This window comes from Pygocentrus nattereri, chromosome 15, assembly GCF_015220715.1.
Source record: "Pygocentrus nattereri isolate fPygNat1 chromosome 15, fPygNat1.pri, whole genome shotgun sequence".
Taxonomy (NCBI): domain Eukaryota; kingdom Metazoa; phylum Chordata; class Actinopteri; order Characiformes; family Serrasalmidae; genus Pygocentrus; species Pygocentrus nattereri.
The window spans coordinates 32,724,949-32,742,694 of NC_051225.1; the positions used below are offsets into that span (position 1 = coordinate 32,724,949).

The window sequence follows — 17,746 nt, forward strand, 5'->3', positions numbered from 1 at the left end:
TTTATGCACTACAATAAGACCTAAGCACTAAGCAACTTACAGAAAAGTTCTATGCAGCATCCTACGTACTTATGTACTGAATACGTTTTAGCATGGCTGTTCTATAAAGATCATAGGTACTTCAGTAATGAGCACCTTGTATAACTATAAAACATGTCCCAGCTCAGGAAGTCTGGTGGTATTCTTCTTTTTCTTTTTTCTCTTGATCCACTGTGAAAGTGTAAAGCTCCGAAGTCATACATACCGCTAAGCAATCCAGACGCTGCCACCATTGTAATGAAACTGAACATGAAAAAAAGGGTTATTAACTAAATCTTAAGAACTGAAATTAAATAGGCTCCCTTCCAAGTAACATACATATAAAAGTATTATTTGAAAATTCTCAAAAAAAAAAAGTATAAATCAAAATGTTACGTAAGCACAAGCAACTGGGTCAATTTAATGAGTGCTTGACCACCTCTGCAGATGGTACATCACCAACAACACTAAACAAGGCTTTAAGAAAGGTGTATATTGTCAGTGAATAACCAACAAGTGTTATGCAATAAAAGGAATTAAATTTTTATTTTCAGTTAGCATAGAAAGTATTAATGTGCATCTTGAAAGTTAGACATGTAAATGTTCAATTGATCAATTGGAAACAAAACAGAACAAAACAGGAGATAAATAAATAACAGGTGTCTTTACTTCCCCCCGCCCCAAACACTTTGGGTGTAAGCAAAAAAGTAAAGGCCGGGGGACGTTCAGCAGGGCTTCACGCTGTGAAACGTTCAGCTGTAGGTTACATTTAGAGAGCAGGCTTCGCTGTCTAACAGAGGAGTATCTATATGTCCACTTGTATGAATGGTATCTCTCCACTCAGCGTTCCACAACATCACACTGGTGAGCGTGACCCTCGTACGGATGTGACACTGAGGAGAGTCAACAGCAGATCCACAGCACACTCTGTCAAGTTTTGCAGAGGCTTCGTTTGTAAACACATCACCATGAATCTCACTGGAGAGGCATTGGAACTAGGAAAGAAAAAAAAAAAAACAACAAAAAAAACCCCTACAGTCCATCCGACCTCTTTAACGAGCACCGCATATGCCACGGCCGTTCACCACACACCCTGTGCGACTATTCCTCACCCTGACCCTCCGTCTCAGAGTTTAATATTGAGATAAATACGTTTATAGGACGCAACAGGAGTCAACTCTGTTACTGTGTTAACAATAAGAAGGAAAAAAATAAAAGCTACAAACTGATTAAAGCTAAATATAACAATAAAAGGTAAACAATTAAAATGCTCTCAACTACTCTGTTAACAAATACCATTTGTACATGTATACTATCACAGCAAATCAATTATTTTACTAAATGAGGAGGGTGGTACACTATATAACTGTTACAACTGTAAAGTACAAGCTCACATGCTTGTGTCATCTTATATCCAAGTCTGTGACGGATCACAAGCCACTTCATGAAGCACTTTTATCAAGCAGTACGAGACCAGAGTTGAGTTTGTAACGAGTCAAAGAGTCGCTAAAATGTAAAATTTTACAGAAGCTCTTGAAGAAACATACCGCAAGCGTGACAAAGTAATTGCTAACCAAGATGTAAAATTAATCTCAAAACTGATTTGTAAATGTACCTCCTATAGAGCATAACTTCTCTTTCAAGACTTAAATTGCTTGTAAACAAGCCCCCGTTGCTTCTTCCCCAAGGAAAAAAAAACAAAAACAAACCACCAACAACTCAATACCAAACTGATAAAGACGAAAACACATTTCTCTTATGATGTGCTGAACACTGCTCATATTTGGTTTAGGCGAGAAAAGGCACTTGAAGTGCTTTCTTCTGTTAAGGTCCACGCTGGCAAGGCTTTCAGGGTGAAGAAAAAAAAAATCATTAAGTCTAAAATCCATTCATTTAAAAGAACCCTAATCACATACCAACTACGACACAGCAGATGTGCATTATGATTGTTCGCTTTAAAATTGTCGAGCTGTTCATGATATACTACATTTTATTTGTGTTCCTTCATCAGTTCTGGTCCATGATCACATCAGACATCACTACTTCTAGTTGTTAACAGAAAGGACCTGTAAACACTGCTACTGTTCAACCCTAAAAACTGTAATGGATGGCTTGTTTGGGCTAAAGTGATAACAGGGACTTGGGAATTGAGTGGGTTAGTAAAGAGATAGCTACTAACAAGTCTATACTGAATGCACAATAAAAGAAAAACATACAGGCGCAATAAAAAGCCATTCGGCTGAACTTACAAACCTCTTTGGAAATACCATCTAAAGTACTAGCTCTTTTTCCTTAAGTACGTGTAAGAAGTAATATTTCTCTAAGTATGCCAGATAAACACATTTTAAGACACAGGGTTAGTTATGAAGCCCATGCAACCTGCAACAAATACCACAATGACTTCATTCTCTTTTAATAGAACCAGAAACCTCTAGCTACTCAAATGGGGAAGCTTTTTAGGGGAATTTCAGTTGACTTTTATAGAGACCAAGGGAGCTTTTTATAAAGCTTGTTGTGAGATGGTTTTGGAAGGAGTGTCATGGGACCATGCAAAGCATCTCTCACTGACAATTTCTTTTCAAATAAGAAATAAAAAAGCCTCCTCTGTAACAGAGGTAAATTTACATTCAATGATCAGGGTGTTGCATCAGCTGTACCAATATCCAAAAGCGCATAACAGCAAGGCTGTTTAAGGCTGTGGTTTTCGTCTGTGTTTAGGCACACTATTTTAAAAGAAGGCTGTACAAACCGTTTCTTCTATGCACTTCTGTGCATACGTTTCTGTTATTCAATATGCAGTAATTGTACCTGTGTGCCTGTGTAGTTTAACATACACATACTGTGGACTCATCTTCAGCATTACTTTATAACTATATGGAAGTGTAATTGCCATGGACAGTTTCTGTGCATTTATTGACAAGTTTGGTTTCACAGCTCCTGAAAACCAAGAAGCTTTTTGAGGCAATCTCACCCTTACTTGATGGTAACATTGTTATGTGATGGAACAAAGGAGCAGTTTACATGACTTTTGCAAAACGGCTGGCAAAACGTCATCCAGAAAGTGGGCCGTACAGTGGAGAAGCAGATGAAGAGGCTAGGTGATGGACTCAGTTTGCAAGCGTCAGAGCGTGCATGTGTTTGGCGATGTCGTACACGTAGGTGATGTCGGGCCGCTTCTCTGGGTCTGGGTTGATGCACATATCTACCAGCTTTCTTAGCTGTGGGGAGGGGACAAAGAGAAACAGAAGGGCGAGATGAGACTCACAACACATTGAACATTTCATTCACTGTCTGAAATCAGTGTGAAAATGAGGATAAATAGCAAAATGACATGCTGTGTATTTTAGGGGCACATTTCCTCCCACAGCTAGTGAAAGGGCTTGAGGCAGAGCTACTTGCAGCTAGGAGTCTTAAATCCTTCTGCATGCTCGTTTACCTGCCACATGCACAATCCCCAAAATTTACACTCATACGCCACGCAAAGAAAAAGATGCGACCTCAGTCCCAACGACCAGCATCATTAAAAGCAAAATGGAAAGAGAAAAAAAAAAAAGCAAAGAAAATGGAAGGAAGAAGTATACCCCCCCCCCCCCCCCAGTGCCTGATCACCATGGCAACCGGCTCTTTCTAGCCGAGGCCTGGCTGGTGCTGCGCGGCGCGCCGTCTCCTAATCAGCGCGGCATGTGAAATGCAAATCCAGCCAGTTGCAGAATTAGTGGAGAAGAAATGGCAGCGGGGTGTGTGTGTGTGTGTGTGTGTGTGTGTGTGTGGGGTGGGGGTGGGGGGTTGGGGCGAGGGGCAAATCAGGATGCAGATATGTAAAATATTCATATGCTTGGTGGAAAAAAAAAAAGTGGGGGGGTGCAGAATTTTTGATGGGGAAAGGGGTTGTCTGTCAGGTGAGAAGCAAGGAGACGGTAAATGACACACCAAAGATGAGCGGCTGACAGTTTTTTGCCATTCGCCTTCAGGAGCATTGTTTACACGCAGACAGGGGAGGATGCAGGCCCTCTGTCTCCGCTGGAGGGAAAGGGGGTGCAGGTGGGGGGCAGCTGGCAGGGTGGGGGGAATAGAGGCACAGCAGCGGTAAGGTGATAGAGAGCAAATCTCATGAATGGGGGAATAACGACTCCAGCTGTAGGTGAGGCTGGCTGTGGTGGGGGGGCCCTTAAATTAGGTACTGATGATGGCAGCTAAGGATATAGGAACATGAAGTGAAAATCTATCAGCCGGGCTTGGAAACCTCCAGCAAAAAGAAAAGCCACTTAAGGGCTGCACAATGATTGAAAATACATTTAATGATTATATTCCTACTAGGGCCGTCAAATGATTAAAATAAATTACATTATTTTGTGTAGTTCATAGTCCAAGTAATTGCATTTGTTCAATTTTACTCTAAAGACAGAGTTTTTCTATTTTAAAACACTTAATTTTGCTATAGCTATATAAATGGACCAATGACATTTCTTCAGAATGTATGTTCAATAATTTAATAATATTATTGTGTGATTGCTGGGTTCACATGATGTCCATAGGGTGAACAGTTTCCAATTTTCATCAGACACCCAGCAGAGAGTGCATGTTCCAACCAATGAGTGTGCATCATATATAGAGTAAATGGTTCCAACTCCTCCGAAATTGTAGCCTCTCGCTCTTGTTCATGCAGCTCCTCGATTTGTGTTACAATGGATGCTCTCCAGTTGAACTGTAGCTTTCCATTTTGCTGTTGCTTTTGTTGTTTGCTGCTCACTGATTTATCCATAGGTCTTCCACAAGAACTCACCAGTGTAATCTGTTGAAAGTGTTCTTTTAAAAGCCAATTAAATCTTTATTTGAACGAAAGGGTTAAAAGTGCAAATTCTATCATGGCAGCAAGCAGCACATGAGCAGCTTAGCTTCAGTCTGGATAGTTAAACTAGAAAACTGTCTTGATGTTTTTTTTGTACATATCTACAATTAAGGCCTGATTAACCACACAAAAGTACCAACAAAAAAGGAACGGACTAAAGGCCAGCTGCACTATCTATGCCTTCTCAACGTGTTGGAATGCGTTCACATTAAGGCACTTGTTACAAGTCTATTAAAATGGCAAAAATGGCCTTTTCTCTGTCTTACCATGTAAAATCATGAAAAAAGTAATGACCGAGTCGAGTTCTCAGTATTTGAATATTGGCACCTCAAACGGTTAACTGAGTACTTGAGTATATGTGTAAGTTCCTAGTTAACAGTGTAAAAAAATAAATAAATAGTGCTATTAATAAACACGTGTTGAGTCTTCCGCAATATTAGCATCATGATATTTACCAAATGATGCACTGTGCAGCCCTACAAAACACTTAGCTGACCAATATGAGACAGTGGTCATTTGAGACAGTCTAGTGCTTTGAAACCACAAAGTAAAATGTCGTATATAAATGTGCTCTCATACATTTGTGCAGACCTTTATGCATACTTTGCCCCAAACAGTGTTTGAAAATCTTTGAGTCCTCTGCCCAGAGTGTACCCCAAGAGTCTTACCTCTTCTGAGTAATGATCAGACGGAAGGGGAGGGTAGTCACACTGCTCAATCTTTTTACACAGAGAGTACAGGTTCATCTTGTCTCCATAAAACGGACTCTGGAGAGCAGCCATCTAGCAGCAGAGGAAAGAAATGAAAGGATGTTGGATTTTTTGAATGGCTCAAACCACGAGCATATACAGAACGACTGCATAACTACTATAATCCATCAGCATTACCCTTTCTTTGCCCTTGCTGTAGTGTGTGTGTGTGTATGTGTATATGTATATGTGTGTGTATATATATATATATATATATATATATATATATATATATATATATATATATACACACACATACATACATACATACATACATACATACATACACACACACACATATATACACACACACATACATATACATACACACACATATACATACACTACAGCAATATATATATATATATATATATATATATATATATATATATATATATATATATATTTTTTTTTTTTTAACACCTGCTTGAGTTTCTACTCTTCCAACAGTTTGACTTCTCTATATAGAGTGACTAATTTCACTAGTCTCATCAGTTGCCTTGGCCACTGCTTCAATCCAATAAATCTGAAGATCTGCAAGCAATGTACATTTCTGTGTACTTAAAGTCGCTGTGCTGGTGCCATTTTCAGTACATCAAAAAAGTCTGTTGCAGAGGCAGCCATGTTTAACTCACTATCTCTGCCACATTTCATAGAAAAAATAAATGTAATTTATTTTAAAACTCTACCAAACTGTGGCACAAGTGTCTCCATATGAAGACCTTATTGCAGTACTCTGATGACTGATTTATGTGCTTTCTTGAGCTTAACTGGACATTCCAGTATTGGTACAGAAGCAGTGGATTTTTGTCATTTAAAACTGGAAATAAAAACTCGTGACAAGTAAAACAAGAAGACATTCCAAATTCTACACTATTTCTAGGTCACCATTCAAATTTAAGGAAATTTGTGACATTGACCATGTTAAGGCCTTTTTTTTTAAGCCTTATTCCTTCAGTTGAAGCACATGTTTAGATGACTCTCAGATGGATTTGATATACTCACCAGAGGCTTCTGCCTCTATGCCAGAGCCCATGCCAGCTGTGCTCAATGTTAAAAACATAGCAAATAATAAGAAAGTCTGAAAATCAAGATAAAATTTTACAGATTCTACTTTTCACTTAAATTGTTTTGTTCATTATGTATTAAATGAGAAAAGTACACAAAGAAACCTTTTCACTGCTGGTCTCAGACCTCTGGATCCCTCTGTACAATGAATGTCCTTGTACAAAAAAAGCCAAGGACAAAGTGTGTGCTTACCAAAAAAAGAGGTTAATTTGATTGTTCATTTGGCAGGAATACTTTCTAAATGAAAGAAATGCTGTAGTTTGTTTCAACCTAAAATCTTAAACTAAATGTACAGACATTCCTTTCCTGCTATGTAATAATACAGCATAGCAAACCCCCTGAATGGGCAGACATGTTTTACCACATATGTGAAAAGGCATCTTTTTTTAATTGTTGTTATGCAGGATATTCATTTCAGGCATCAGTTACTTATCCATGTGTCAGCTGACAAAAATTGATAAAGAATGAAAACTGCTAATAAAAAAAGCCCAAACTTTCCTGAACTAAGAAATAGCCCGTTTTAAATTTTGGGGAGCTTCATAAACATTAGAGGAGACACAGAACTAGCAAATGTTATGGGAAAGATGCCAATATTACAATAACGTTTATGAAAGTACAAACATTACAGGCATCAGATGTGGAATTAACACTATAGTGCTTTGGTTGTAAACACAGAGTATCCAGGGTCTTGCTACAGACTGCTGGTCTCTCCAGTCATATTTTGTTCTGCTATTTGCAAGTGACTCAGGTTAAGTGACAAGTGATCTTAATGAGTCTATTAATATATGAGCAATGAAGCTATGAGAATGTGGTTTAGCAAATCTGCCACACACAACTCAACTGAATAACTGCTACGGGGAAGTAACGGGAAACAAATAGCCATTATGGATGGAGTCACTTCCTTTCCAGATGTTTCTCTCTCTTACCATTGTTGTCATTTATCAGATTTTAATCAGACAGCTGCCGTTCCCTAGCAACCCCATAAATTGCAGATTAAGTGCGTGGAAAGCTTACACTTGCAAACCGGTGAAAATATGCACAGAGAAACCCTAGAGAGAATGAGCGAGTAAACTCTCTCAAAAATATGGCCAGATGTAAAATGTGGGGAAAACTGAATATATTGTATTGTTAACATACACTAAACTTGATTACTCTGTCATCACTATATGAGGATGGCACATTATTTCTTTTCTGATGCTGAAATCCTAAGACCAGCTGATACGTACATGTTTTTGATATAATTGTACTGGTTTAATATGTTTAATTGTTTTCAAATGAGCCAACTTTCCAACTGTGATACAATACTCTGAAAAATATTGACATTTGATACCGTTCTTGACGCCACAGATTTCAGAAAAGAATATTTGTCTTGACAATCGTTTTAAAACAATGGCTGTGACGACAAGCAGCAACGACTCACACATGAGTAACAAGGCCTAAAAGTGAACAGATTAAAAGTATAGCTTAGGCGCTTGATCAGAAACAGCTGGAGGGCCAACAACAGTGCCATATGCACCTGAACAATGGAGCAAGTGGAGCACTTGCACACCTTTATATGTCTGTCCCTTCCTTTCTGCTGGTGTTGGCCCCATACTAATTCTTGTTATCAGACTGGTGCCATCTGTAGTTGAGATTTTTCCAATGAAAGACACAGTAGTCATCAGAGTCTCAGTGACTCAACAGACAGCAAGTCTTGAATACTAAGAAACACTGGTGCTGTTCTAAAATGAAGTCTGCACCAAGCACAAAACTTCAGATATTTAACATTTCATGTGGATGTTATACAATACAGTGCGAGTCTGAGGGTAGTACCACAAAACTGAGACATCTAATATAAAGCCACATGGGTGGGGCCTGTAGAGTTTAGAATGAATCTCAAGAACCTGGCATGCTTTGTGGCTTGGCTGCAGTCTCATCCTAAATCACAGAAGTTTCTCAAGTGCGCGCACACACACACACACACACACACACACACACACACACACACACACACACACACACACACACACACACACACACCACAGGCACAATCTCTCTCTCATGAAACACTCCAAGCAGAGTCACTCAATCTTCATCGAGCAGTAGCTGACAGACTGGCTGGAGTTGCAGGACAATAAATAACAGACATCACCGAATGACTGCCTTCTTTTTTGAGTGAGACTCCAGGCAGCCGAGACGGAGCCTATCGTACCTATGATGTAAAGATTTTATAACACTAAAATCTCAAGCAAGTTGCCTAGCACAGGAATACAATTCACAGAGACTGTTCAAAATGTCTTTAAGGTAAGACAGCCCTTGTGAAGCTCTCCTGGGTTGCACAATATACACACAATTAGGGGTTTATAGATCAACTTTTTGGCCTGATTTTTAAGACAAAAGTTCAGGTAAATGAACACAGTGACATGAAACACAAAGGCTTTGGGGTAAGCATTACAAATGCCCATTTAAAGGCAGTGTGCATCATTAATAGAGGGACAGTGATACACTCAGCCCATGATTCAATTTGCTGCTCGTTATTGTGTTCACAATTTGGTATTCCCTCAATATTTCAAACAGATTTGAATGGAGAAAGCATGACTATCCAACTTACCAGTGAACATGCTGGTGTGGGGGCTGTTTACTGGTGCTGCTTGTTTGTGAACGCTGGGGCTCAGACAATGCAATAGTATTCAATACCATATTGAAGTATCACACAACAATTACAGGCCACTACTGTTAGTGGCCCAAAGAACTGACAACATTAAAGTCCATATATGATATGATGTTCAGGGTTTCATTGCTTTACTTTTTTCTATATTTTGCAGAACTGCAGTAAAAAAGTAATTGAACACTCATGTTGAAGGTCATGTATGATTGGGAATAAAACCACATTTGTCATCACAATAACTTTCATTCTACTGTGCACCAGTTGCTAAATAATGACTCACTTTACACTGCAGCTAATCTTCACTGCATTTCGACTTTATGATATTCAATAATACTTCTATAAGATATTGTTTGCCCTGCGGTCCATTTGGTCAGATTATGAAGAATAAATAGTGTGACAGCAGAGCTACATCAAACTCTGAACCTGTTGTTGTCTCTAAGCAAGCTTGGCAGCTGTGACGGCAGAACAATTAATCAAAGTGGAACTAGCTAGAAATAAACTGAACACAACTCAGCAAACGAGATACGCTGTGAAAGGCTTTGCAGACTGGAACAAAATGACATTCAGGATAATCTGGAATGTATTGAAAACGCTGAGCAGAACCTGAAGTTTTATGGCTCGATCTGCAAAAATGTGGTGGTAGGAACGGTCCATATTAAGGATATTTGATAGTGTTTAAGCCTTTTTCGCTTTATGTTGTACAAAAGTAAGAGAACACACAAGGTTGTGTGCTATTGTGAACATCACAGCTGTGATTTAGTCGCAGGCATGAGGCTCTAAAGGACTTTCCAAATCAAAATACTTAGAGCATGTGTGTAACTGATATCTTGCACTCAAACAATTTTTTGGTTGTGACATTTTATTCACCCTCTGCTCGATTTTTGTAAACTTTCACTGAAATCATGAACTCACTGGTCAATCAGAATCTCCAAAAGAAGCTCACATAGGGCTTAAACTATGAACATACGAATGTTTCAGTTATAAAATGGAGAGCAGCCTGCCCAAAGTCACAGTTTGCCCATTCTGTTCAGAGAAAAGGAATTCTATCCTATTTGCACTTGAAGGCATTCCTTCCCCGTTTGTTTTGTCCTTGTCATGTGCAGATCTGCATCTCCAAAAGCAGCTCCATCTGTACACAAACCCACTCAACCAAGTTTTAGCTCCTGAATGAGGTAGAGAAACTGTTCTTTTCTAAGCAGTGAGCATCCCTACCATGAAACAGTATGTCTTCATGAGAAGCAAAGAACATGTTCTTGATAGACGTTCTGCCAGTTTTGTGTTTTACATTGCGTCACACCTGCTGCTGTGTATAGTTTTAAAGCGAAGAAGTTGAATAGTTTTCATTTTTGTTATTTGAATCGTGCTCCAAGTGTAATTACCTTAAGAACAGAATTAATTAAACACAATGAACAGAAGTCCCACTTTCGATCATACTTACTGTTATATTTTTGCATCATATTCTGATGTCACAATGCATTATTACACCATTACTGCCTAACATTTATTTATGTCTAATTTGCATAGTGCAATTCTCAATCATAACAGTACTGTAAACTAATACAGCAACTAAGATTAAGAAACACAGTGTTTTTAATCCTGTTCCTGGCAACCCAGAGCACTACACTGTGTAAATTATTCCTTTCCCCAACACACCTTATTCAGCTCATGCAGGACTTGATAATCAGGTGATGAGCTGGATTAAGCGTGCTGAACTAAGGAATACTTCAAACCGTGCACTGCTGTGGGCCGCCAAGAACAGGATTAAAAAACACTCACTTGCAAGTAGCAAAGAGTCCTATCGTCCACTGGGGGTCTATAACCCCATTTTATTCATGCTGCTTTAATTTAAGCTTTTGCCCTGAAAACACCCACCACCTGAACCACAACCAGGCATGTGAACTCAGCGCTTACTAAAGCAGACGGCGCAAAACATGAAATACGGCCAGGTATGCATGCATAAGGCCTTGCATACATAACTGAAGCATGTTAAATGGCTCACTTGGTCCTCACTGAGCAAGCAAAACGTAATCAAAATCATTCCAGTTCACGCAAGGAAAACATATACTGAGCTCATCTTTATCACAATCATATCTCTGCATTTTAGAGCCACTGTTTGCAATACATTTACCATAGCTAAAGCACATCATGGTGACCTTACACAGTGCAAGGTTTCAAAGCAATCACTGCAACAAACTGGCCAGTGAATGATTTGCAACAGAATGTAACAGGCAATCCCCCATTGAGAGCTCACCTACGGACACCTGTTGATAATAAAAGCCATGAGCTCAGAGCCTCTTTGTTGTTTGTTCAAAGAAAGTCCAAGACAACCAAATTAAGCAGTATCATAAACACATCACAGAGCTGGCTCCACAACACATTGACAAGTGTGGTGGGTTAAAATAATCTCAACCGACCAAGTTAAAAAAAAATAGTTTTTTTCCCCTCAAACATTAACTACTTCTTAAAGTCTAAATCTGTCCAAGATGAGAATGTAAATTCTCTTAATACCCTTTTTTCTACTAGAGGCATTACAATATGTAAACAGCTTCTATCGCTCTGTTAAAGTTAAATCAATGTTAAATCATTTTCCTTGCAATATATCCTTGCACTTGTATTGTAACACCACAGTTGTTGGAGCAAAAGAAGAAACATTTTAAAGTCTTGAAGAAATTCAAGACATTAAAATGTAACTTCAACTACACAATCAACCACAAATGGAAGACCCAATCCATAGTGTTCTGTATTTTGACTGTAAATTCATAAACTCTGGATCAATATTTACTATTATTCAAAACGTTTAGGTGAATCTTTTTAATGCTATTAAACCAATGTTGTTTCAGGTACATGTATAAAACAATTTTAAAAATTAATCATTTGTAGGATGTTGTAAAAATTAAGAAACTTTAGATGATCAACGGATGGATGTTGATTCCATAGTAATTAACCCCTTAAATAGCCAGGGTCTGCCAGTGGGCCCAAAATTGTATTACCCACTTCCACAATCTAAGAATGGCTCATCCGGTTTGCACTGAAGTCCTTGTAGTTCATGAATAATAAGCCTTACAATACAATAATCCTGGGATTTTAAGAGGCTGAATAGCATTGAGAATTAACGTACAATAAATTAATAACCAGACTGCTTCATATTACAAAAGCAATAACCAGATCTCACTGACTAATAGATATTCAATGATTCAATTACAAGAAATCACTATAAATAGATAATTACAGTTTATTGTTTAATAACATTTACTGTTTAACCATAGCCTCTCCAAATACTTTAAACTGTGAATAAACCACTGGTTTATGTTTCAGCATCTAGTTTATAATACTAAAATGTATGTACGAGTTATACCTGATTAACAATTAATTGTGTGATTCCAAGCTTTTGAATGGTCATGTACATCTGCAGACAAAAAGCTCTCTGAATCACCACTATCTACATGTTTATGATAACAGCAGCACAGCTCAAGGACAAAAATCATACACTTAAACATCTCAGCACTGAAGGGCCTTCCACGCATCTCAAGATGTCCATAATATTCATAAACTCTGCTGGTGCAAATGAATTATGGGGTGTCGATTCCAGTTTCTTGCTGAAGGTCACTGCTGCAGAACATCATCAAAAAGCAAGTACAAAAAGGCAGATTCTCCCTCTATTCACAAATTAAAAATCTGAAATGCTGTTAAAATGCCTTTCACTTAAAAATGGACGTTAACAAATAATCTATAACAGATTCTCCATTCCAAATTCACAACACGTGGCACAACACCACCTTCCCTTTTCTGGTAATGATATTGGAACCTTATGTACTGGCCAATACCAATCCGATTATAATTTCTTTAAAACGCGAAGCTTTAAAATGAGCACTTCACTTAAGATGAATATTGAAAAGGAATCTTTCATGCTCAGTCTTTCAACACTCCACTACCACACAGAAGGAAAAAACACACAGTCAACATCCCATATCACAGCATGCTTGCGTGCCATTTGTAATAGGCTTGGATAGGATTCATTCTCTTATCCGGTATGGTATCCAATCCAGCATTTTCTGGTGTCAGATCTAAGTCTAATATTCTCTAATATTCACAGTGGTAAAACGTTAATGATTGATGATGAACAACTTACTTTGGGACAACTCATGATGTACAAAAGTCACAAAAAGTGACAAAAGTGGGAAAACAGCGTAGGGAAAACAAGTTAGTCAGACTGCAGCTCAAAATAACATTACAGAACAACACTGTGGAAAAGAAAAATGCCAAAAACAAGTGAGAAACAACAGCATTAATGCAAGGACACTCGGAAAGAGCTTTCCAGATGCAAACAATATACAGACCAAACCGCACATAGACAGACCCAAGCGCACTAGCCGAGAACTCAATTAAAATGAGAGAGAGAGGGGTGGGGAGCATGAGAGAGAGAGAGAGACAGAGACAGAGCGAGCGAGCACGCGAGAGAGAGAGAGAGAGAGCGAGAGAGAGCGAGAGAGAGGAGAGAGAGGCAGAAAGGCGAAGCGAGTGAATGAAGTGGGGGGGGGGGGGGGGGGGGGTGCATGAGTGTCAGAGCAAGACAGCATGGCAGTCTGGGTTGTCAGTGACGGAGTGGAGGAAGCAAGAGAGGAGCCGTGGAGCGGAGCTGCGCGGAGCGACATTTCTCCGGAGCCTCATCGCCGCTCATGCTACACTAACGTAGGCCAGGCTGGCGCAGGGCCACCGCCAGCTCCTTTCTAATCACTCACCAGCACAGTTACAGCACAGCTGGAGCAACAACTCCGCCAGCTCACAGTGGGCCGACTCACAGCATTATTCATCACTTCTCCAGCTCCGTAATATAGCAAACAACATATCAACAGGTCACCCTTTTTTGGGGGGGGGTTTGAAAGATTTCACTTGTACATAAAAAAAGAACACAGTCAAAATGTAGAGCAGTGGTCTGGAAGTAATGCATATGCATACACACATTCAAGTGTCTGTGATATATGCTTGTCATGTGAGTGAAATCTGCTTATTAAATCATTTTAGAGATGCACAGAAGGTACTTCAGATGATCAGCTTTTTTTCCTCTGGGTTTTGAAGTTACTGTAGCTGTTGATGTGATAATGCATGTGTGAGATGTTCATGCCTGTTCTCCCCTGCTGGAGAAACTTCAGACTGCTAGGTGGGAGTTTCAAAGCCACACCCACATGCTTTACATTAAAAACAATGAAGCGCTTTCCATCAGTATAACAAAGGCGCTCTGAAATTCAGCTTTAGAGGCCTTTGGGAAAACATGAAGTAATCAATTATAACTTTACAACTTACAATACGGAACACTGTTTAGCAATTAGTCCTCCAGTTGTCAACTGAGTTCGGTGTGAATTTCGATTTGAGTGCATCAGTAATCTATTAACTGTACAAAACAAAATTACAGTTTTATGAAAAAATTACAAATTTTTAAAATGTAATTAAAAAAGTGGAATCATCAATGTCAGCAACCCTTTACATACAGTGCCCAAGAGACATCAAGGCTAAAGCTTTAGCATTAGAAAGAAAACAGCTGTTCATTGTAGTGGCCTTAACCAAAGGTTGACAGCACTAAGGGAAGAAACACATAGTAAGGGTGGGTGATATGGCCAAAATGTATCATAGCAAGTATTGCAATGTTATAACGATATAATCAAGATATTTTTCTGAGGTTTGGTATATTGGTGGGGGGTGGGGGACATAAAACACTAGGGCCATTAAAATGAATACTATGATTTTTATTCCACATTTCACATATTGTTCTACACTAAATGGGGCACAACTTTTTTGTAATGGAAATTCCTTGTTCTTTAAGTAACAAGGATATACTTCAAAAATGTTTCAAAAATAAGACATATGGTCATACTGCCCCCAAATATTGCACTGCAACGTTCCTCTCAGTATCAGATAATGTTTATAAGCCTAATGTTTTAAGTGTGTAATTAGAAAATGGCATGTAAAAGTGCTGCGTTGCAGAACTATAACTGATGAGGCCTGGTAAAAGATGCTACTGATGATGGGTCACAATCAAATGGATTAAAGATCAATTAATGATAGAAAATTCAGATGAGGATGTGGCTCAAGCTGTGTTTGTTGTAAAAATCTTACGTGGACCACTGAATAGAGGCTGATTTTTGTACTGGGGTGAAAAAAAAATGAAAAAGAAGAAGGAAATTCAAAGCATACTACTCGTATCTAAACGTGATCTTCCTGAGGATGTCTTGTTTTTATATCAGTTTACTAAGCCAGTGTCTGTAGGTGACAGTCCAAATGTTTTAAAGCTTTTTAAGTGTGTTTTCTGTATGGAGTGAAGAGCACACCAAACTGACAACAGCCCCCAAAAAGACTAGTACAGATGGAAAGGTTGAGGGTTTTTCAAGTGTACCTATGGGTAAGCAGAGGAATACTCTGCTGTTTTACTGCAACATCTGGCTCTGTTCAATACACCGCTGCTCTTGCAAAGAGTTGCTCAGGATAATTACAGTGTGCAGTGTTCTGCGAGCTCTGTTTAGTGTAAGCTAAATGTAGCCAGTCCTTGTGTGCATGTACCTCTAAGGCGATGGGAGATGCTGGGCGGATGGGGTGGGGGGGAGGGGGGGTGCATTACCACATGTGTTCCCAACACAGCTTTCTGTGTGTGTGTTTGTGTGTGTGTGTGTACATGCTGAGATATGGTGTGTGTGCTTTGCTGTGGTGTTGGTGGTGGTGGGGGGGTGCGGTACTGCAGCAGCAGTAGTGGCAGCTGCAGTCAGCAAAGGGTTAAACAAGGACCACAGTATTTTCATGCATCTTCTGCTTCTGACAGATGAAAAATGTCAACTGTCCTGTTTTTATTTTGGAGTTTTTGCACTATTCATCTGGTTCATTAGTGCCTGGGTGCTCCTGGCCCTGACAGCTGCTCGCCCCGTGCTCCTGGCCCCTGAATTTTTCAGGCTAATTTGATTCGGGGCGCCGGGCGATGGTTGAGATGATTGACTTGCTCCCTGACCCCCGGAGCCCAGCAGCTCTTCTCATTGCTATTCCACAGCAGAACACACCCTGCTCCACGCTGGCCTGCTGTCTGTCTGCGGGGCTACTGCTGCTTCTGCTACTGCTGTTTTTACTCGAGCACGGTGGCGCAACAGCACACCCACACACACACGCGCGCATAAATACACACACACACACACACACACACACACACACACACACACACACACACACACACACACACCACAGGCCTGAACACATACAAGCCTAAACATATATACATAAAAAAACTAAAAAAAAGCAAATACAGCAGACACAACTGAGTGTGCATGTAAACATACAAGCAGACATGGTCACTAGAGGTGGGAATCTCTAGGCATCTTATGATTTTATTTGATTTCAATTCAGGATGCAAAGATGCAATTACAAAACAATTCTAAATGCATCTGTATTTTTATATAGCCTACATTACGAATGCATCAGCATATTCTAACAGACATCAAGTTAACAAAAAATCTAACAGTAAATTAGGGTTTTCAATATGCAAATAAGATGCTCTCTAATGTTACACATTCTCATAAGATGTAGCACATAGCATGCTGTAGCACATAGCATGGTGGAGAAGCACTACTAAACAACAAGCTCAATCTCATTTTACACTCTACAGCTTTTACAATTACAATTTGTAGACTTGATTGACACCTTTCTTAGTGTAAATCTTAAGGAACATGACCTACTACAGTAACAGTAAGATGCTGTGTGCTAATAGCTCCTACCTGTTCGAGAAACTTCAGACTGCTTTATGGGCTCTACTTCCAAAGCCATGCCCACATGTTTTCCATCATTAAGGTGGAGCTGCTTTGGAATTCAGCTATAGATGACCATGTGAAACTATGAAGTATTATATTTTTATAACTTTTCCAACTCATCTAAACCATCAGGACACTTGAGTTAAACAGAAAATACAGATGGTCACTTGCTGTACTCTGGGAAGCTCCCAGCATGATTATGGCTTTGTATCTTGCAGCTTTACAGTTAATCATTCGGCAAATATTTAAACTTAAAACTCAACTCTGAATAGTACTGTATTAGCCCGACTGCTAAATTAAGCCAAATTCTTACGTATGGAATATCTAATATGGTTTTAAGCTTTTTACATTATTTACATTAAGTTTGCAACTAATTTCTGACATGCTTTCATTACTGAGATCATGCAAGTGTCCTACTTTATAATGTCTCTGGATGCGCACAGTTTTTTATTTGTGAAGAAACAGTATGTATAAAAATCTGATTATGCTTTGTGAAAAGAGAACTGCAATGCATCTAACAGCGAATCCCTTCACCCACCCCTAATGGCCCCACACACAGCATGGGGAAACAACAGTACATTTACAGCTGGACACTGTATCCATTGTCCATGTAAAGGTCTTAGCCAAGATTAAA

The 17,746-nt window shown here is 39.2% G+C and overlaps 1 protein-coding gene across 3 annotated transcripts in view; it reads right to left on the bottom strand.

Moving 5' to 3' along the window:
* Positions 1-540: 540 nt before the first annotated feature.
* nek7 (NIMA-related kinase 7) overlaps positions 541-17,746 on the bottom strand; it is an 83,508-nt gene continuing 66,302 nt past the window's right edge. For all 3 annotated transcript variants that reach the window (XM_017702426.2, XM_017702427.2, XM_017702425.2), the window contains 2 exons: positions 5,536-5,649; positions 541-3,236 (listed from right to left, as the gene is read on the bottom strand). In XM_017702426.2, the coding sequence (XP_017557915.1) occupies positions 3,126-3,236; positions 5,536-5,649 (225 nt within the window). In that variant the 3' untranslated portion in view covers positions 541-3,125. The remainder of the gene's footprint in view (positions 3,237-5,535; positions 5,650-17,746) is intronic.